The 20,538-nt window shown below is 45.7% G+C and overlaps 3 protein-coding genes across 3 annotated transcripts; 1 reads left to right on the top strand and 2 right to left on the bottom strand.

Moving 5' to 3' along the window:
- The first annotated feature begins 57 nt into the window (after positions 1 to 57).
- si:dkey-110g7.8 (GTPase IMAP family member 8) lies at positions 58 to 7,140 on the top strand. The gene is made up of 6 exons (XM_035181794.2): positions 58 to 1,120; positions 1,874 to 2,432; positions 3,179 to 3,276; positions 3,460 to 3,591; positions 4,207 to 4,797; positions 4,892 to 7,140. The coding sequence occupies exons 1-6, from the start codon at positions 1,090 to 1,092 to the stop codon at positions 4,963 to 4,965; spliced, it is 1,485 nt and encodes a 494-aa protein (XP_035037685.2). The 5' UTR covers positions 58 to 1,089; the 3' UTR covers positions 4,966 to 7,140.
- A 2,588-nt stretch (positions 7,141 to 9,728) lies between these two features.
- On the bottom strand, positions 9,729 to 12,742 carry atf4b (activating transcription factor 4b). The gene is made up of 3 exons (XM_035181803.2): positions 12,559 to 12,742; positions 11,192 to 11,644; positions 9,729 to 11,108 (listed from the first exon to the last, which is right to left on the bottom strand). The coding sequence occupies exons 2-3, from the start codon at positions 11,538 to 11,540 to the stop codon at positions 10,093 to 10,095; spliced, it is 1,365 nt and encodes a 454-aa protein (XP_035037694.2). The 5' UTR covers positions 11,541 to 11,644; positions 12,559 to 12,742; the 3' UTR covers positions 9,729 to 10,092.
- A 1,169-nt stretch (positions 12,743 to 13,911) lies between these two features.
- Positions 13,912 to 19,794, bottom strand: LOC118124010. Its single transcript, XM_035181786.2, has 12 exons — positions 19,556 to 19,794; positions 18,162 to 18,260; positions 17,938 to 18,081; positions 17,694 to 17,849; positions 16,920 to 17,045; positions 16,635 to 16,739; positions 16,390 to 16,485; positions 15,922 to 16,053; positions 15,733 to 15,819; positions 15,415 to 15,454; positions 15,144 to 15,198; positions 13,912 to 15,015 (listed from the first exon to the last, which is right to left on the bottom strand). The coding sequence occupies exons 1-12, from the start codon at positions 19,559 to 19,561 to the stop codon at positions 14,280 to 14,282; spliced, it is 1,782 nt and encodes a 593-aa protein (XP_035037677.1). The 5' UTR covers positions 19,562 to 19,794; the 3' UTR covers positions 13,912 to 14,279.
- Positions 19,795 to 20,538: the final 744 nt, after the last annotated feature.

The following is a 20,538-nucleotide window of genomic DNA, read 5'->3' as shown; positions in this document are numbered from 1 at the left end:
TGCGACAATAGCTTCTACACAACGTTTCAATGTGGTCATTTGATAATTGGAAGATGCAGCCATCAAAATAATCCTCTGTCTTACGTGACTTCCCCCCGTGTCCGTGAACGTATCTCAACACACAGCTAACACAATTAACCTGATCTGGAGCCAAGGATGAGCTCAGACACTCAGGGTGATTTATATAATACTTCTCTTCTGCCTCACATGATGTTTCACTTTTCAAATCCAGTTCAGCTACATTTCATCTCCCGCTATTTATAGGAGCTGTTATGTGTGAAGTGTTGCATGTCTTATATCCATATTTAAATGTATTCATGCAGTATGCATGCCCTCACTGCCTCACATGTTTCTGTGTCTGCAGGCATCATAGAAATGGTTGTGTTTGTGCATGATGCAGCAGCTGGGGAATACATCCAGCTGTAAACAGAGAGAACAGCTCCCCCCTCTCTCCTCCCTCTCCCCCTCTCTGTCTATCCATCTTTCTATCTGTCCTCCTGACTGCAGTCTGCATACAGTGCCACACTGCTGCTGCTGCTGCTGCTGCTGCTGTGTGATACAAGCGAGTGGGAGGAACAGCTTCCTCTGTTTTGCCTCACAAGAAAAAAGGAAAAGAAAATGACGAGACATCTTGCTAGAGCTGCTGCTGCTGCTGCTGCTGCAGGGGAGGATTTGGCTTCCCGGCTCCTGCATTGCACAATCTTTCCCATCTGTTCAGACAGATAAATACGAGAGGAGAAAGGAGCGCTGGAAGACGAGTACAGAAGGGGAGAGAAGAGGAGGGAAGAGAGCCATAGTAGTCTGAGGGGGTGTGTAAGATAGAACAGAAGAAGAGGGAGAGAGGTTGAGTGGCAGAGGGGGTGTGAGGAGAGGAAGGGAGGCAGTAGATAGATAGAGTGAGTCACACCGCAGTAGAATGAGGGTAAGAGTGACGGAGAGAGCCGAGGAGCATTTGAGCTGCCACCCTTCCGCACGCCACCCAGGATCCGTCGCTTTCTGAAGAGGGAAGAAGAGGAATCCACCGTGGAGGCGAGAAGGAGACGGAGGAGGGGGGCAGAGGAGGAGGAAGCCAGAGGTTCTACACACAAGATGGCTGCTGTGTCCTCTGCCTCTGACACTGGTAAGTGGGTTTTTTGGTTCTTTGCAGTGCAGCCTCGCCGCACGTTCCCCCACCATCACCATTCGTCCACTCACTGGCAGCATCCAGGCACAGCCATGCCATGTCTGGACCACATGTCTGCAATAGTGGGGGAACTGTTGCTTGAGACAACTTCCTGTGTTTAGCAGCTCACATGGAAAGTGTCAGCAGCAGCGAGTAACCTCCCACTATCCTGTCCTTCTGTCATCCTCACAGAGCAAACATCTTGTCATTCTTATTTCTCTGTGATGCCAAAGCATTTGTACTCTTACTCGTGATTCCGTCCATGTGCCTGTTCTCTCCGGAAGGAGGTCGAGGTTCCACCTCTCTGACCCGATTCTTCCAAAGGCTAATGACGAAGGAAAACAAAGAGGAGGCATGCTGGGAGCAGGGTTGAGGGGCAGAAAGGGGGATGAGGACAAGAATGAATGGAGGAGGCAATGAAAGAGAAGAGGTGTAAGGTAGCAAGGAGCCCGGATAAGATGATGACAAGGGGAAATCAGAGGAGTAAGGGCAGAACAGAGGGACAAGGAGTGCGACATGAGAATATATTGGTGGGGAAAAAAGAGCAGACATATCCTCATCTCTTAAAAGTACATTGGGGACAAGACGAAGGAGGGATTGAAACCGATACGATAAAGATAATTTCCTCTGAGGCCCAACTGTGCTGTGGACATCACTCAACAAACCCATCCTCCTAGAGAACTTCAGTCTCATCTGTCTTTGTTTCAACAGGTGACCCCAGGGGCCGCCACCCCCCTGAGCGCAGACTGCTGATCCTAGGGGGCCCACAGTCCGGTAAGACCTCAACTGCCAACACCATCCTAGGGGACGAGGTCTTTGACGCCGGGACGGAGACAACTCACAGCAACGTGGGCCACACAGAGATCTATGGCAGACGCGTCACCGTGGTTGATACTCCACCATGGGCCATCCCAGCTGACCCAGAGGAAGACACTGAAGCTGAAAACAACAATGACGATGCCGGTGCCGAGTCGGACAGTCAACCGCGGCCACCGCCGAGCCTGGACAGCGAGGGGCCATGCATGGGGGCCATTCTTTGTCCTCCTGGACCCCACGTGATACTGCTGGTGGTGTCGGTCACCCAGCCCTTCACTGACGCCCAGAGGAGGGCCGCAGATGAGCAACTTGGGGCCCTGGGTGGAGGGACCTGGAGGTACTCCATGGTGATCTTCACTGGGGTGGACAAACTGCCAAAAGGTGTCTTCATTGAGGAGCACATATCCAACACTGGAGAGGCCCTGCAGTGGCTGGTGGAGAGATGTGGAAGCAGGTATGACGTCTGTTTCCCCCCCTCTCTCTTCTCTGGTTCCTTTCACAAAAACAAAGGAACATGTGTTGTTGTCTGCGTCGATTCTATGTTTTCTATATAACCAGAAAAAACAGAAGTAATGACTGAGTCTTGTGGTTGTAGCCTCAACAGCAGCAGAAGCAGTTCAGCAGTTCAGCAGAGGGACATTCGTTGAACATAGCAAAGTGTATTTGCAGGTGTTGGGGAATATACCACTGCATATGTGAATAAAGTTGTGTAAGACTACTTGTGACATCAGAGGGAGCTGTACGGAGTCTGATTCACGGCCTCAAGTGACGTCACGAGAGTCAGTGTTTGTTTGGCCTGAAAACGACAAGTTTGCAGCTGCTCTTCCTCTCTGCTGGAGCCTCTCGCTTCAGCTCGACATTAGCTTCTTCCAGCTACTAATTATAGACTGTATATAAAGATGGACGATATGTCTCCTGTTCCTCCCGCTATCAATACATTCAGCCAGAATATCCCAGATACAGACGCCGGCAGCTTGCACATTAGAAGCCAAACTTACCGTATAAAATTAGCACATGAACAAACCCCACCCCCTAATTACCAACCCCTTCCAAACTCTCCTCCCACAGTTCACGACCCTGATGACATCACTACACCTTTAGGGTTTTTTGGAAAGCTCACAGAAGACACTCATGGACTCATGATGAATAAACTGAACGATATGTGTAACAATGGCGAACACTGTGTCTCTCCACCTGTAGGTACCACGCCTTTGACAACACTCAGAAGGAGACGGAGGAGAACACGCAGGTACCCGAGCTGATGGAGAAGGTGGAGGAGCTGATCACTGACAACCAAGGTTGGTTTTTCACGTGAAGAATTTGTTTTTTGTGCTGTGATACACAAACGGATAAGACAGTATGTAGAGCAACGTTTCTGCAGCTTCAATCTTATATAATTTCATCATTAATGAATACACCAATTGTGACGTAGAGCCGACTGACGACGGTTTAGTGAATAATTCATTGTTTTTGTTGTGCAGGCTGGTACTTTGAGGTGAACGAGCTGATTTTACTGGAGGAGGAGCAGGCCAGGAGAGCGCTGGAGGAGGAGAGGATGAGGATGGAGGAGCACGCCAGACAGAGGGATCAGATGATCGGAGGACCTCCCAGAGGTGTGTGTGTGTGTGTGTGCTTGTTTTTGATACCACTTTAGGACATTTTCCAGCATAATCACTGACCTTATCATGACCAGTAGACCCCATGGGGACCAAAACCCAGTCCTAATGAGGAAAACTGTCATGTCTGAGATCCTGGTTATAAGGTTAGGCTGTCCTTAATGAGTGGAAGTCAATGCAAAGTCTTAATAAGGTTAGCTGCACGGGCCTGTATGTGTACTAGTACAGATATCTTATACCTTTGTGACGACTATCTTGAGCTCATAGACCTTACAGAGTGAGGACATCTTGGGGAAGTTAAGACATTTTGGCCGGTCCTCACTTTCTGACCCACTTTCAAAGGGCTGTTTGAGGATTAAGACTCACTTTTGGGGTTAAGATTAGGTTTAGGTTATGCATAGGGTAAGGATTAGGGTAAGGCATTCAGTTGTGATGGTTGGGGTAAGGGTTAGAGCTATGCCATTGAGTGTCCTCACTAAAATAGAAGTACAACGTTTTGTGTGTGTGACTGAATGATTAATGGGTTGAAGAAGAAAGGCCACTGCACAAGAATTGGTGTTAGGAAAGAGCTTACTCATGACTGATCAATATCTGCCTCTGTGTTCTGGGCAGAACTGAGGCTGCTGCTGTTGGGCTGGAAGGGCGTTGGAAAGAGCTCGGTGGGGAACGCCATCCTGGGCCGTCGGTACTTTGAGTCGGGCCAGGAGACGGAGCTGTGCCTCAGGAGGCAGGCGCTCGTGTCGGGTCGCCGGATCACCATCGTCGACACCCCAGGGTGGGACTGGTTCTCGGTGAGGCGCACGCCGAAGCGCATCCGCCAGGAGTCCCAGCGCGGAGCGGCCCTGCTGCGGCCCGGACCCCACACGCTGCTGCTGGTCCTCCCCGTGGTCTCGTCCCTCACGGCCAGGAAGAGGCGAACCCTCCTGGCCCACATAGAGACTCTGTTCGGGGACAGCGCGTGTCTCCACACCATGGTGCTCTTCAGCTGTGGTGACTGGTTGGGCCGCACGCCCATCGAGGAGCACATCCTCAGAGGCGGGCGGGAGCTGCAGAGACTACTTGAATACTGTGGGAACTATTACCACGTCCTGGACAGTAAGGTCCCCGGGAAGGACAGGAGTGTGTCCGCCCTGCTGGATAAGATAGAGGAGATGATCCGGGAGAATGGAGATAAGGCCTTCCTCCCCATTCAGACTGAGTGGTGTAAGTCATACACTTATCTTCATGTATATTTTGCACATATCTGCACCTGCATGTACAGTATGAAGTTCTAATATGTCTGTGTTGCATTTGACAGTGAGCGAGGAGAGCTCCTACTCCTCAGATAACACCGAGCCTGAGGACGACTGTCGAGGATGCCAGGTCCAGTGATGCAACCTGCACTAAAAAGGAAAGTGACTTTGTCTCCGTGATCCGAGTCTCCGGTAAAGGCCCAAACATCACCTCATGTTAGTCCAACCTCATGTAGAGATCTCTGTCCAAATCTGTGGAGTCTTATGGTGAAATGAAATGAGGAGAAACTCACGGATCACTGGGCAGACTGGTCAACGCGGTCCCCTCAGACCCAGGAGGAGGAGAGGTATTCTACTTTTTTGCTTCAAGGGTCCAGAACAAACATTGACCCCTGCTCATGAGCATGTTCATAGGAATCACCTGCTGCTAAAGAGATCCTGGTTCAACTCTGCAGAGTAAAGAATTACTCATTATTGCAACTCTATGTGTTCAGGCTGCACCGGTAATATTATAAACTGGAAGTGAATAATCAAAACCTAAATCGGTTTGGAGGTTTGCAGCGAGTCAGTCACTTGGTTATTGGAGGAATAAGAGGAATGTGTCTATGGATGTTTCTTCAGTTTTGGATGGATTTTACAGTGTAGTCGTCATCCCATGTTTCAAATGAAAAACCAATCCCATGTATACTGGAATATGTGTGCACCAGTGTCAAACTAAAAAGTCAGGAGGGTCTTGACTTGTTTGTGCACTTCAGTGACACAAAAGTGAAACGTGGTAATTTCCCAATCTCTCATTGGAGCAATATTAAGATTTTCCTGGTTAATATTTGACCCGTTCTGCTCAGGGAGTCGGGGTTTACTTAACTCCTCCCGGGTGAAATCTGGCTCATTTACCGAAACTCTGATTAACGCTGATTGCAAACCTGCTGACGTGAGTCACGTATCAACTCAAATTGGTAGAACAGAGAGCCGGTCTTTGCACTTTGGTAGAAATTTGTCACTTTGGTTCCCTCGTGCCAAAAAGTTAACTGAAACCATCCCAACTAGTCAGTATATATTCTTTATCCCACCTTCGCTGTAGCGTTCATGCTCAATAAGAGCTTAAGCGAGGCTGCCATGAAACTATGTGCAGCCTCAGATCCCCGTGGAGCTGCTCGGGCTGGCTCTGCTTCGCTGTTTGTGGTCGTGCATCTGGTGCATTTATCGACAAGGTAAGATTCAGCTTCGTGCCTCAGCATCAAAACGTGAGAGTGGGAGTGCAGCCCTGCGGCAGGGCACTATCCTAAAGGCTACATCAAGCTTCCGCATGCTGCAGAAAACAACATAACCTCATGAACCATTCAAGCTCACACAGGGCTTTTGCTACCTTTTTCTACATCCTCGAGACATCCTGTCATCTGAAGTGACATTTTGCTAAAAAAAAAAAAAAGGATTATATATGAATATATATATAAATTCAGCTCTCAGAGGCATGTTAAGACATCGCATGCAGATAATTGAGTGCCTATAGAGTTGAAGGCAACCTCACTTGTTATTGCTCCGACTCGCGCTTGAGCAGGTCTTTGTGAATTTCTGGTACGACGACATCACAGCCCTCTACCTTTACAACTGCAAAAAAAATAAAAATAAAAGAACAAAGTGGATGGGGTAAAAAATGGACTCTGAAAGTTACATCGAGTGAGGTTCTGTCAAGAATGGAAGTATTTGGACAGTTGCACATTCAGGTTCTTCGGGACCTCAGCACATTTGAAGTAAAATAATGAATAAGGCGGTAAAGTGCCAAGTCCCGGCTTTAATTAGATTAGGTTTACATCAATATCGAAGCTGAACCACGCTGAAGCACAGAGCCCGGAAGAACACAGAATGTGCAACTGTCCAAATACACCGAATACAATATGTGACTGATACCACTGCCATGCTGTGAAATGTGATTTTATACAAACGATGTAGCCTATAACAGAAACCCTGACACTGCTTCCTCTGTGCTTTTACTGACTCCGTGCTCCATCTAGTGACGTAGGCTACTGCAGCTGTGACCAGCATGACTTTCTCACACATTCATTCAGAGTCGTAGTCCCACTCCACGTGTGAATATGTTGTATAAGCGGTGTATATTTACTGTGTAAGATATGTTACATATGTCGTAGGCTTGTAGCTGAGCATTTTGCACTGTGTATCACTTTACTGTAGCCAAGGTGGCATTACTTCCTGTGTGGTCCTTCGTACGTGGTGATGGCGTCATCGGTACTGTGTTCATCCCCAGACAACAATAAAAAAAAGATGTGGATATACAGTACTGCTGTGTATTTTTGGCTTTTGTCTCATGATATCAATTCTTTTTTGGGGAGTTGGTTTGGGTTCTAGGCAAGATTACACAAAAACAACTGAACGGATTTCCCCCGAAACTGCGGAAGGAAGGATGTGGTTTGTGTCAGGGAAGAAGACGTTAAACTTTGGTGTGGGTCCGGATCAGAGGGCAGGTTCAGGATTTAGTTTTTACTTTCATTAACATTGTAAGATAGGACGTTTTTCAACATTTTCACTATTATCCCAGGGATATAATTCATGCATCTTGATGAAAATAATCAGGCACATTAAGCTGAACACAAGCCGTGAGTCCTTGTCTCAGGAGGGATGTAGTGATTGTGGAGTGTTGTCACTAGGTGGCACTAGTTCAAGCTAGTTTTTCACTGAGAATAGAGACACTGAGAATGATTTTAGTAAAAACAAGAAAAGTAAGATTCGTTTTTTTTATCTGCACCATGACAAATATTTTATATCTTTAAGGCTCACACAGCTCAATAAAAGAAACTTTTTAGTGTAATAACAACTTGGTTTTATTTTCAACATGCAAGAATACTACTTCAAGTACACGCAGTAGATGCAAAGTACATTGTTATGTAGCCTCAGTCACATTTTTGTGCTTTTGAAATTGAATTAATGCCACAATGTTTGACCCCTCAAAATATTATTTATTTATTTTGAAGGTTTTTTTTAATGTACGCTGCTACCGTATGTCAATATATGAGTGTGTGTGTGTGTGTGTGTGTGTGTGTGTGTGTAAAATAAAATTAGGCCCTTCAAGAATACAGTATTCAGAAAGTAAGAGTCATGACTTTTCTTTTTAAGATGGTAGTATAATAGTAGAAGGTAAATCTGGAATTCAATCGTGTCCACATGTTTCATCCCAACATTGTGTGCGTTTAATATAACACACAGAGTTCTCACCCTCGTAAATCAAATGTTTCCCTTGAAAAATGTGTGTATTTACATGCACAGGAATATGAGTGTGGAGTCTGGAGGAAATGTATGTAGGTCTACACCGTCTTGACTTTGGCCGCCTCTGTAGTTATAGATTGTCCCTAAGCTATCTGGACCAAAGCCTGGTCCAATTACCGTGCGTCCACCAGCAGCCAGTTCCAGGCTGAATGTTTTTCCAGGTAATATTATTCAAGCTGTGCCTCGCTCAGCACCAGTCAGCACTCTCTCTCTTCTTCTATTTCTTTTCTCTCATGCTCTTCATTCCTCACACAAACTATGACAAGTACATACTGTTAGTTCCCACACCAAAATACTGTTTCTATCCTTAAATTCTGTATACGTAGTACATGGAAATGACATTTTTAACCTCACATGACTGTGATTTGATTGAAAAGTCATGCGTCTGCAGCACTGTGCTGGTCAGGCGGCCTCCATTATCCTCCTCGCTGTTTGTTTGAGAGAGGCTCCACTCAGATGGAGCATCCACAGGCTCATTGTGAGGCCACCAACAAACACTCTTTGTGTTTGGAACAAGGTTAGATTACGAACAGATTGAAAAGAGTCTCTCTAAGCAAAGACACTGACTTGTGATTCACTAAACCTGAAATTGACTGCACGGGGACAGTTACATGCACACGTCTGACCGACCCTGTGCAAATACCATGGAACTGAAGTTAAAAGAAATTAATACAACAAGCAGCAAAGAGACATATAAACAAAATACAATGTTAATGCTTGTTCAAAGTATTTCAACCTAGAAAAAAAATCATTTGAAAAGTTTGAGCCCCCTTCACTTCACACATGTTGTGTTGTTTCTCAATTTGTTTTGTATTTTTGTTTGTTTGTTTGACACTCAAACACAGAGGTCGATTCAAAATGCTTTAAAAAAATCGATTTAAAATTAGAAAGCTCAGTTTAAAATAATTAAGGAACATAAAAGAGATAAAAAAGAGAGGAATAAAAGAGGTAAAGAGATTCAAAGAGGCAAAAGAAATAAAAAGGCTAAAATCTGTACATATAAAAAGTAAATAAATGATAAAAACAGAAATAACAAAACAAAACACACACACAACATCTGTGACATTAGACCGAACAGTTTTGTCATTCACCCAGCCACACACACACACACACACACACACAGTCATGAAGTGAATCCACGTGCAGAACTGTATTTATCGTACATTACACATTCACTGAGGGCAGAGGGGAAGCGTCAGGGGCAATTTAAGCACGTGGAATGGAGACTGGGATCAAGCCGTGGACGTGTGTGTTAGTGGACGACCCTCTCTTCCTCCTCTGCCACAGCCGCCCCTGAACTCACCACTACACAAACTAATAATTGTGAATTTAAAACCTCAAATGGTTTTCAAGATCAGCTCTGGAAATTAAATTCTTATGACTATATCCCCTCTGCATCATATACCAGGGGAAGGAAGAGCATTTGCAAACTGGGATTGAACCAAACCACTAACATGTCATTGGTTTTGATTAAACCCAATGTAAAGGTGCATTAACATGTGGAGACAGGCTTATTAATAATGCCAGTTTGTGTTCAGTGAGGAATTCACTGTTTAGAAACTTTTCTCAAGTTTTCTTTCTTTCTCAATTATGCCCACAAATAATCACAAAAACATCATGAAATAAGGTTCAAAACTCTTTATTAATAGAGTGATAATACAGGTGGATCGGTGACATTATCATATACACATTTTAAAACAGAAAAGACTTACTGGTTTGTTACTGAGGTCCAGATATAGAGGAATTAAAATACAAAGAAACAGCACAAGTCCAGATACTGAGTGGAAAATATCCCAGATGTCCCCAGAACTACTCATTTATCATAAAACTAGTAATACCAGTGTTTGATATTCAACTTTATTGGATTGTGTTTCAACACATGCTGCGAGGAGAGGACACACATTATACTGATACACGTTTGCATTAAAAAATAAATCTGACACTTCCCGTTAACCACATTCTACTCTGACATACTTAGGTCCAGCCACTACGGGTCAGGACGGAGACCTTTCCTGGTCCTGCCCGTGCGGACCTCCTCCATCAGCTCCTTGAGGTACTCGATCTCCCTGGCCATGGATTCAGCCTTCTCCCTCAGCTCCATGTTCTTCCTCTCCAGGATCGAATGCTCCGAGGAGATCGAGTCCTGCTCAGACCTCTTCTTCTGCCTGTAGCGTGTGGCGGCCGTCTTATTCTGCGCCATCTTCTTCAGCTTCTTCTCCTTCGGCGCCTTCAGAGTTACCCTGTCGTCATCATCATCTTCATCATCATCATCATCACCACCACAGAGGGACTTGACTTTGACAGTGGTGACACCAGGAGAGGGTGGACTGGTTTTGTATTTGGGCTCAGGGTACGGTCTGCTTCTAAACGACCTTTGTGGGGGGCAGGCGGGAGGGGACGAGTGAACGACCTCTGGTGTGGTGGTTACAGTAGTGGTGGCGATCCCCACCTCATTTTTGGGGGCCAGTACAAGGACAATGCGGGTTGGTGTAAGGGAGAATACAAATCTGTGGACCTGAGGGACCACAGCAGCTAATACTGGCTTCTCCTCTGTCTCCGAGACGTCCACCTCACTGCCCAGGTCCAGGGTGTCGACTGGTGAGGAAGGAGAATCAACCATGGGGGCGGGTGGGTCCGGAGAAGCTGGCTCAGATTTGATTTCGAGCTCCTCTTGTGGCTCTGGGACACACGTGGGAGGAGAGTGGGCGAAGTAGGAGTCAGAGACTTCCACTGTGACGACTGAAGCATCTTCACAGACTGTGGGGAGGGCTGTGGGAGGGGAACTTGGAGGAGAAGCACAGGGGAGACCTGAGAGAACAGGAGTTGAGAGAGTGGGCACTGGGAGGGAGTCGAGCTCCATGGGGCAATCTAGGGAGGCCAGCAGGTCTTCTGTGGAGCTGATGGACTCTTCAGGGGGACTGCAGGAGCCAATCAGAGAATCCAGGTCAAACTCGCTCAGATCCATCTTCTCCGCCATCCAGTCCAGGGCACCGAGCGGATCCTCTGCAGAAGCAAAGGAGAAACTCTGTTACACCGAGAATTTCAAAGATGTTATCAAAAGTGATAAAAGTGAAAGAGATCATTACCTTTCCTGTCATCTGAGATCGTTTGGCATCCCAGCTGATCAGGGTGCTCCAACCAGGGGAGGGAGAGCAGGGCAGACTCATTCCCAGCTTTGTCCCCGTGGAGCAGGACGGCGGGCGGCGAGGAAGGGGGAGAGTAGAAGTTAGGAGGAGAGGGCAGTGACAAGGAGGTGAGGGGCGACACGGGTGAAGTGTCCCCCTCTGGTGAGTTCCCTCCTCCTTCCTGATTCTCTTCTTGGTCAGGGTGAAAGAACAGGGAGCCCATGGCGTCAGCCGTGGGAGAGGAAGGCCCCCAGAGAAGGGCCTCCATGTCTTCCAGGCCAAACTGTGAGTTTGTCATCGTCATGGTCATAGTGGCTGTTGTTGGTCACGAACGGGCTGCGTGATGATGCTAGGAGGGCGGCGAAGTGTTTCGTGCTGTCGAATGCAGCAGAGCTGAGGGTTTCCACAAAGGACCTGAGGAAAGGGGATGAAAGAAAGACGTCTGTGGTGAAAATATGAAACATCACAAACACACAATTTAAACCGACAGGGAGAAATCAGATTCTGATCTCAGGTACGTCGAGGGCTGGGCCACAAATTATATATCAGTAATTATTATTATCTCTTTTATGTTTAAAGAGTCCTGAGTGAAGATATCATTTTATGGACTGACAAATCAAAGGTAGATCAAATATGTGTTACACCTCTTTCCTGTGCTTACACGATGTATAAGCATTATATGTTGTTGTATTGTGTTTTATATATTATTGATATTGTCTTATTGCTCACTAGATACATCCTCTCCTGTTTTGACTCAACAGCGCCTCCATCCCTCCAGTGGGGCTCACTGCACATCACGTGTTTCCCCATCAGCTGCTTCATGTCTCATGACTGCGATGAGGTCACCGCGTCCATCCTCCCTCCCTCCCCCCCTCTCTTCCTCTTCCTCCCTGACAGCCACTTTGTTCTCCCTCCGCCATTTTAACCCGCTGAACAGACTCCCCTCGCCACGTTGCCACCGAGGACTCAGTCGTCATAACAACACTCCGGTTTGATACAAAGTGTCGCAAAACGTCTGAGGATGAAACGCGACCGACGACATTTTGAGCACATGTCGCAAAATGTAACATTTCACGTTTCCTGTCCTGTGTTGCGTCATCACCCTAACGACACGCCCTGGGTTTTAAACTCAATCATGAGTCGTTTTATCGTCGTTACTCGACGACATCAGCGCGCGTCGGATATAAAGTCATAAAGAGGAAATTGTATTTAAGCTATAACAAACAAACAAAGAAAGAAAAATGGCGCTCGCGGGAATGCGAGGCCTCTGGGGCGCGCGCGGGCCTCGGCACATCCGGCAGCTGTCATTTTCGAAAAGGTTGACTTACGACATGTTTGCTGAATCGGAGGAGACTCAGTGCACTGGCTGGAGCACTGTGTTGGAGGGAGCGGCGGCTGGTCACACTGTTACGCTGCCATGTCGGCCGACGGGACAATGTCCGGAGGTTTGTTCTGCTGCTGCTCTGTGGACGCTCTGAGCGGAAAGTGGCGCGCGGCGTGCTGCGGCGCTGCTAATGTTCCGGCAGCGCGGAGCGGAGGTGTCCTTCCGCCGCGCACACGCTATCACTCCGCCGAGGGTGCGTCATCCGCATTCCTGTCGTCTGCCCTATTTAAACAGGAAACAATACTGAACCTGTGTTTTTGAATTCTATGTAACATGTCTCTTAGTTCCTATGAAAAGTGGTGTACACGTGTTTAATATTATTGTCATTATTCTTATTATTGTTCTTATTATTAATATTATTATCATGATTACGATTATTACATTATTGTTATTGTTGTCGTTATTATTAGGATTATTGATATGATTATTATTGCTGTTGTTGTTGTTAAGATGATGATGATGATGATGGTGGTGGTTGTTGTTATTTTGACTCGGGAATACATTTAGACAGTTGCAGTGTAATCCAGTCAGTTGCTGTGAGCCCACGTTAAGGAAACAGCAGTGAGGTGAAGTCAGGGGGGGTGAACGACCAAAAAGGTCTTTCTAGATAAATAAAGCCCAGTGTGGTTTTCATCCAGCAGAGAGAGAGGGGCCATCCAACCTTGAGAAACAACTTGAAATGATAGTTATCACCGGGTAATGATGCTTAAAGCTGAGTGGAACCAGTGTGGAACAGTGTCAGGGCTGCAGCTGAAGCATGCAGGTAGAACATGTCACCATAATCTACAACAGAAAGGAAAGCTGCCTTTCTGCAGTGCAGACGTTTCTTAATTTACCACTGGGACTAAATTTAACAAAGGAGCACAGTATTTTTGATTAAAACAAGGTTTATTTGAATTTATAACAGTGATTACTACTAATTCTGCGGCTTTATATACCACAGTCATGGACGAGAGTCAAACTAAAGTCATGAAATACCCTTAGATACAAGAAATAAATCACACGTTTGGTTTATATTATTTATTAAAATATATGTGGCAAATAAAGAGTTGAATTGTGCAGTGATGTTTCTTCTTCATTGCATTGGTCATTCAGTTACACACACACACACACACACACATACATACACACACATGCACACAAGGGGCTGTATATGAGAACTCAAATGTCCGAGTGAGAGGCTCCGGACATTCTCTGGAGTTTCTCCTGTCACTCAACTAGAAAAAACTCTGGAGAATGTCCGAAGGAGCCGATCTGAGAACGCAGCAGGAGATCCTCCGGAGGGTCGACCGTGAGCGAGTGGGCGTGTTGATGACGTTTCTAACATGGACAGACGCAAAAATGACAAAAACAAAAAGAATACAAAATATCTCAGGATGAATAAGTGGCGCCATACACATAGAAGACACAGACGAAGATGTCCAGAGAGCGTTTGGTGATCAGGGCCGATGCTGACACGGGATCTCTGCAGCAGAATTAATACGTGGCATCCTGCCTCTGCCTGCTGCGCTCCAGAGACGTCTGCGCTGCTCTGAACGTGTCTGAGTGGAGAATCTCCTGCTGCGTTATTCATGTGTGGAAGGGAAACTGCAGAGAAAGTCCAGACCCCATTCTGCAGACATCCTTCGGAGTTCATGTCTGAAAATGTCTAAAGCCTTCGCTGATTCAGCCAAACATTTCCCACATGTGATTCAGGTATTCCAGTTCATCCTGCAGATTCTTAGCCAGCAGCCGAACCCTCCCTGAGAACCGGCTCTTGCTCGACTTCCTCAGCTTCTGACTTGCCTCGTCTGTGAAATACTGATCCAGCTCCTTAGCGAAAGCGAGGAGCAGCATCTCAGACGACGGGTGTGCAGCAGAACTCCTCCTGCCTTTGCTCATGTTATTGTTGAGCACAGTCTGCGACAGATGCGCCAACCTCAGCGCGTCAGGCTCGGCTCCCGCCCTGTGTATCCTGCCGATGTCGTGCCGTCGCAGCTCATTCATCCCCAAGAGGATAAAATCCAGACACTGCTCCACGTCCACGATATCTGATTTATATTCGTACACTAGTTTCTCAACTTGCATCTTCTTCACAATCTTCTTATTGGCCTTAGCAGTGTGGGCGCCCATACCCCCGGCAGAGGCCACCATGCCGGCGCCAACAGCTGTAGCGATCAGTGAGGCCCCCAAGGTCACAGGAGCCAGAGCGATGCCCAGCACTGCAGTCATCCCTCCCACGGCGCCTGTGGTGCCTCCGGCGATGCCCATGGTTTTGGCCTTCTTCTTCATCTTGTCCAGGCTGTTGGAGATGCAGATGAACTCAGTGATGACTTTGTGCAGGGTCTCGTTGCGCTTCATCAGGAGGAGGTTGTAGAGGCGCAGGGCCTTGCTCACGTCCCTGGCTCTCTGATCGAATGACCTGCACAGGGACAGTGACAGAGCAGCTGCTTCTTTATCCAGCTCAATTAAATCCATCTCAACATGAACTCTTAAATCATTTAACATCGAATCAACATATTCTTGAAATGATAGATTCCATGATGTTACCTGATTTCCTCTTCTATACTGAGGCCGTACAGTGATGGAGTCATGTAACTAGGTTCTGTGGGAACAGAGATCAATTATTCACTTTGTTACTGAGGAGGACATTTATGTGAAATCAGTGTTTCTGATTTACTCATTAATTCTGTGCATATTTCTTTCAAAATAAATGGATGTACATCAGTAACATAAGAGTTTTAAACCACACACACCAAAGTTTGTTGCTACACGATGACACAGTGACAATATTCATCTAGAAATTAAAATGTGGACTTACTGGACACTCTTGTCAACCACCTCAACATCCCAATGATGTCCTGAGGAACACAGATCAGTTTCTGGTCACGTTTTAGCTCTGGTTTTCCTTCACTACACACATTTACACTGACACCAATATTAACCCGATTAAGAAAGTCTGAATTATGTCATTAGTCTGAATAAGATGCTGCCATGTAAACTTAATTTTCTGATTACCCGGAAAAATAATGAGGGGTTGAAGCTTTTGCAAATTTGCAAAGTTGGGACCATGGTAAAATCCAACAATCTAAGAATCTGTGTTAAAATCAGATTAATTTGCGGGGGGGGGGATCCTTACGTCTGTTTCCTTTGACGTCTGCTGGCCTGAAGAGAAGCAACGACTCTGGTAGGGTTGTCCTGGAGAAGACGTTGACCTCCTGTGTATCTGGTGGAGTTTCAATGGAAAAAGATTACAAAACATTCCAGTGCCTCAACCCAAGGACAAATGTCTACTCTTTGTGTGTATCTGCGTGTTTGTGTCTCTCACCAGTTTGTCTTCGTCCTCCGGCAGAACGTCCAGGTAGGGTCGATGCTCTAACTCACTGTAAAATGAGTCTGATGATGACCCTGTCGAAAGTGGTGGTGATGGTGGGTTGAATGGAGGAGGAGGTGGTCTGGACTGTTGAGGACAAAGAGATTCCTTTTTTAAATCAACTTTTCTATAAAGATTACCACAGTTTTGTTACAAATTAGCAGGAATAAAGATGGAGGGCTCTCAAAATGATTTATTATCATTGTTGTTATCATCCCTCCATCCATTTTCTTCTGCTTATCCCAGACCGGGTTGTGGAGGCAGCCTGCAAACCACGATGTTCATCCAGGGGGAAGGTAAAAGTCTTACGTATGTCATTTTCCATGACAGCGTGTCAAACGCATGTGTTTCTGCACCTTTTGTTGTCGTTTGGACACCGGTGTGCACGGCTCATTACCTGCAGCCCTGCAGTGGCTCTCATACCTGTAGAGATACGGTGTCAAACTCCGAGTAAGAGCATGGGAGGGAGGACTGACGGAGTCGGGGTGGAACTGCAGGTCTGTCTGTACCGTCTGTCGCCTGAGGGTCAAACACAGGCACCATATGATTTCACAATGCAGACAAAGCTGTGAATGTACGACATTTTTCACAGCGTCAGGTTTCTGAGTCAGACAAAAGGTAAAATTATATTATCAACTAAATTCACAGAAAACAATCATTCAATTTACCATTTCACCGTAAGTCCCACAGAGGTTCTCATCTTCCTCGGAGAAAGATAGTAAGTCTGGAGTTTGTTGGTTGGAGTAGGTTGTATCCTCTTGAGTTAATATTTCCTGTCCAGGAAACATAAACATTTGAGATTTAACATATAAAAGTGAAGAATAAAGTTAGTACCCACATAGTTTAATTGTCTTTTGGCCCACATTTCGCCCACATACTGTGTGGAATGATGCCTCTTGTTGCCTGTTTGCCAGATCTGGGCCAAAGTAAACCATAGCTAAACCAGCTCTTACCTTGGACGGTTTCTCCTTCAGAGAAGACGATCTATCGTAATAGATGGTGGGAAGAGGGGGGCGCTCGGGGCGCTCGGGGCGCTCGGGGCGAAGTTTTTGCTTTCTGTCAGCGCCGATGGCTGGAGGCTGCAGCCGGAGGAGAATTGGGAGGAAGAAAGACTTTTTATAGTTTCACTCTGGGTTTTCTTGCCCAGAGGCTGTGACTTCCTGATGTCTCACTTACTGTTTGACAACTTCAACACAAAGACAAAACATCAGACAAACTTGACTTGTCATAGCAGGAAATACACAAGTGTGTTCAATAACGCAAATGTCCCGTGTTACCCCTTTGTTCTGTGTGGAAGGTATGAACAGGTGATGGGGGTGCGGGGGTGGAGGGGGACATTATTGTTCAGACTTTTATCCACGTCTGTGTAAAAAGGAGAACTAGCGCGGCATGAAAGACGCCGACGCTGTCGTGTCACTCGTCAGGCTGAGCCCTGTCATGAGTGTGAAGCCTGGAACTGAATGAAACATGGCCTCCGTAAAATAGTGTCATTAATTCCATGTGTGCGTTTCCTGCTTTGACAAGTCAAAGAAAAACATCAGAAAGACTATTTGTAATAAATCTTTAAGCACTAATAGTGAACATGTTTTTACAGGATATCTGTGACGTCGTGACAAAGTCAAAATCGACCTTGGTGGAGGTAATGAATGTAATGCAACGTAACAACAACATAACACGGAGCACTCAGCGTGAATTAGGCTCATTATTGGGTTTGAAACGTCAAGTACCTTCACATTGGGCTCAGTATTTGAACTCGTGTATTGATTCTCTCCGTCGACGACTGGTGTGAGTTTGCTGGCGGTCCAACATTTGGCCAGTGGCGGTCTCGGAGGGGGACGAACAGGACGAGGCCTCTCTGCAGACTCTTCGCTGTGCTGGGAACTCTAATCCCAAAAAAATGAATAAATGCTAAGTAACATGTGCTGTCGTGAGTTTATCTTCACCATGTGTGGAAACCAGGGCTCCTCTCACCACTTCATTGGCCGCGTTGCTCGTTTTGTCTGCAGGGTCAACAGTGTTGTCGGTTTGACTCGGGGCCCTTGGAAACACTTTAGATCTCGGACGAGGTACAGGCCTGACTTTCACCTCGGACTGGTTTTCATCTGTGGCGTCAGGCTGACAAAAAGATGGACACGTGAGCGGATCAAGTCGTGCAATTTGACGGACAGTGATTAAAAGAAATCTCTCTGTTTTACCGTCGTGGTGTCCGGGTCTACGTAGGTCGGCTGTGGGACTTCATACGAGCCGGTGATGACGTACTTCATCATGAGGCTTTTCCTCGGGGGTTTTGGCGGCTGTTGGGTTTAACAGCGACAGTTTTAAACTCTTACATTAAAACTATTCGGATGAATCAACCTTTCAATTGTTCCTGTGGCCCTTTTTTCTCTAAATATTATTGCAAGACTGTATTTCTATCCTTAACAGCTCAACACATGAACTGCCCCTCCACATGTTTGACTGAGTAATCACCACATATACGTCTAATTAAAGGTTTGGATTTTAGATCCCCGTCACCATTGTGCAGAGTCTAAGCACAATACTACAAATATTCAAATAATGAGGGTTTAAAACAGGAGCTCTTTTCAAACAGAGGTGAGATTACAGCAGAACGCAGTTTACCACATTGTTACGGAGGCGTATTGCTGTCACACCGGAAAAAGAAACGCATTATAACATAGTGGTCGGGTTAGAGCATGATAACCGATCATTAAAACTGATTAAACTTTTCAGGTTAACAGATAAAACTTTCCATTTCCTACTATGATCACTCTCAGTGTAAACTTTACATATACATTATAACCTGTTTCTTTTACTGACAGAAATATAATTCCATAATAACATGATCCGGTTTGTTCTGCTTTAAGTTCTCTGTCTTTAGTCCAAGTTATAACGTAGAACGTGTCGTGTTATAATGCAAAAAGCTTCTATACATTGATATGGTGCTTCAGTGAGGCCTTTTTTCAAATCCCTGTATCTATCTATGAAATGAGAACAGAACGAAAGCTGCACACTATCAGACGTGAAATATTCCGAGCACATAGGCAGGACTGTAAATCTTTATTTTTCACTACAAAGCTGAGCTGAGATCAGTATCACAGGTAAACAAGACAGATGATGGTGTCCTCCATATTTCACCCGACACGAACGCTGTTTACAACAACTTCACCTTGTGCGTTGGTGTCATTTCCACAGTGTAACATCTGGACAGCTGTTTGAGCGGCGGGAGGACAAACTTTTTTTTCTTATCACTGGTCTGACTTGTTGTTGGGTGTACGTGCTCTGATTGCACAAGCTTTCTGCTATTTTAGTTACGGCCAAACTGAAACTGGATGTATGATTGTAAAAACTTCATAATTCAAAGATTTTCAAACATTACTTTAAACTAAATTGTCAGCAAGTCAGTGAATTCGCTGTATATGCAAATCACCTGTGCAATAAGGCCCAAGCATGTTTCTGACACAAAGTGTGAAGATAAACAGGAATGTACTTGTGTGTTGTGTTACCTCGTGTAGCCTGAAGGCCTCACTCTCCTCTACGGCCGATTAATGACCCACATTTATATTAATATACACAAACAGCTGATTCTTACCGTCATGATGCAGAGTTGACGTTGTTGTCGTCAGTCTTTTTTACTTGAAAAGTTTTGTTTCCGATTGTGGATCCAGTTTAATAAAAAAAGCTCTTTAGGTTTTCTCCGGAGCGTTTACATGCCTGAACTCCTGTCGGGCCACAGATACCAGGGATGCCTGCTCCTCCCTCTCTCATTCTCTGTCTTTCTCTCACCCTCTTCTTCTGTTTCTGTCTGTGTCACTCTCTGACATGCAGTCTGAATAGACCTGAAGGGGTGTGTGATTTCCCTGCAGAGTCACAACACAGAGGAAACATTTAATGGGTGGATTCTTCCATGGGTGGCAAAGTAAAGTAAATACACAAAACACACATACACACATACACATACATACACAGGCCGAGAGGAGACTGAGATATGTCAACGCTGCCATTCAGACTTTAGAGCGCACACACACACACACATAGGACTTTGCATTGACGTCCTTTCATTGTGGCCAGTGTGTGTGTGTGTGTGTGTGTGTGTGTGTGTGTGTGTGTGTGTGTCTGTGAACTTTTGTGTAGATGTCAGTATGTACGAGGAAGGATTTTGTCTGAAACTCGTTCAACAAGCTGGGTGTTTCTGTGGCTGCCTTCACCCTGAGTCAGAGGGCAGCGTGTTGACTGACGGCTCCTTCGGAATGTTTATTGAATGTTGATCTAATTAACGATGAGTATTTTTATAGTCATTTGTCTGGTATTTGCTTTTCTCTGTTTTAACCTTTGTAAAGTGTCTTTAAAGTTTGTTAGATGCACCATATACATATAATATATCTATTTGAATATTAATATTATTAGTTATAGTTTTATGTTGTTCGGGCTCAAGAAAGTTTTTTCAAGCTCACGATATTCATTGTCCACCAGCCATCCATCCATTCACCCATCCATCCATCCATCCATCCATCCATTCATTCATCCATCCATTAATTCATCCATCCATCTAATATCATCCATCCATTACCCCTT

This window comes from Hippoglossus stenolepis, chromosome 16, assembly GCF_022539355.2.
Source record: "Hippoglossus stenolepis isolate QCI-W04-F060 chromosome 16, HSTE1.2, whole genome shotgun sequence".
Classification (NCBI taxonomy): Eukaryota; Metazoa; Chordata; class Actinopteri; order Pleuronectiformes; family Pleuronectidae; genus Hippoglossus; species Hippoglossus stenolepis.
This window is presented reverse-complemented; position numbering and strand designations above follow the sequence as displayed.